General features: G+C 35.6%; 1 protein-coding gene across 1 annotated transcript in view; it reads right to left on the reverse strand.

The window, feature by feature from the left end:
* Positions 1-1559, reverse strand: part of LOC119591410 (adrenodoxin-like protein 1, mitochondrial) — a 5741-nt gene extending 4182 nt beyond the window's left edge. Inside the window, exon 1 of the mRNA XM_037940152.1 lies at positions 1351-1559. Within this exon, the coding sequence (XP_037796080.1) occupies positions 1351-1498 (148 nt within the window). The 5' untranslated portion in view covers positions 1499-1559. The remainder of the gene's footprint in view (positions 1-1350) is intronic.
* Between the last annotated feature and the right edge of the window lie 7 nt (positions 1560-1566).

Below are 1566 nucleotides of genomic sequence, written 5' to 3' on the forward strand. Positions count from 1 at the left end.
GCCTTGCATGTCAGCATGATGCCAGCATACTTCACCAATACTGACTATGACCTAACACTGACCCTCCCTTACCTCACTGAATATAGGCCTAAATATAAAGCAATGATCTGTTGCATTTACTCTCTCTGTTTTTCTTGTCTCCAACCAGGTGAAATTCTTCTTCCTGAACCATGTTCAGCTTGGAATGAGTATGATCCAGCAAGAAATGTGTGTCAATAAACTTAGCAAGTTTAATAATTTGATTAATAAACATTAGTAGAGGATATCACCTATATTTCTTATGACTACATAAAAACAGGGGTACTAAATATTAACAGATTATTATAGACTTCTTGTCAATTTATCTTTATAATATGGTTTGGTGCCATAACAGTTATTGAGATTCAAAGAGTATCAAATGTGGGAGTCAGGAAATCACAACTGACATATCAAGTTGTCTATAAACAATACAGTATAAGTTAGAAGGACTGTAAATTGTTAGGAAAATAACAATCTCTATAGCTGCTTTTTATAACAACATCACATTCATAATAGACAGTATAAGGAATTGATAACTTGATTAAATCAGTGACTTTTCATCTAGGATACTCTATTTCTTGTGCAAATTGAAAATATAGAAATAGGATGCGTACAGTAACTCCTTTAGCCTTCAGCCTTCACTGGTTAACAATCATTTTGTGCATTTTGGTTTAAACTACTGTGCCCCTGTTTTAACTAAGGCCTTTTTTCAAGTGCTGTGAGACATCAATGCAACTTTGATAATAGTAAATACGGGTTGCCATGCATAGTTTACATCATAATCCTATATTAGACAGATATTATGTGAATTTTATACAATCTGTCTCCCCCCCTAGCTCTGCTTTCCCACATGTTTCCATGTTGGATAGGGAGGGTTGCTACCTTGGAAATAGAGAATATGCAGTTAGAAGTAGTCAAGGAGTTGAATAATGAAACATGAAATGACAGACGATATAAATTGGAGCATAGTTCCACTAGAGCAATATTTCTGTAAATATAACTGAAGCGTGCTACAATGAAAAGTTTCACTAGGAACACGTCCTTCCTCTTATCCAATTGACCAGTTCCAATCACATACATCACATCAATATTTGAGAAGGTACATATCATGTAAAGAGAAATTAAATAAATACCTTTTACTTACACAAAACAAAAATATGAAACCTGAAACCACAACGAACATCTTTTTTTAAAACTAATAATTTCCTCTGCCCCAGAACATCATATAAGAGTCTAAAACTATATCGCTTTCGATTGTGTTTATTACGTAAACTTTAAGAAGCTACAAAAAAAAGGGGAAAATAAACCGCACACAGTAACCACAACACTAACCTGGACTAGTCATCAAAAATCTCTGGCACGGTTTTCTTTTCAACTGAGAAATGGATCTGTACGGTATCTGATTGAAACTAATAAAAGAAATCGTCTTAAAGTATCTCAAAACGCCCCACGTCCTGCGAATACACATGTACGAGGCCATGTTTGTGTGTTTACGCCATCAGCTGATCGGCGGCGCGTTCGCATAGACTTGTTCGTGCAGTCGGGCGG

The sequence above is a fragment of the Penaeus monodon genome, chromosome 28 (assembly GCF_015228065.2).
Source record: "Penaeus monodon isolate SGIC_2016 chromosome 28, NSTDA_Pmon_1, whole genome shotgun sequence".
NCBI lineage: Eukaryota > Metazoa > Arthropoda > Malacostraca > Decapoda > Penaeidae > Penaeus > Penaeus monodon.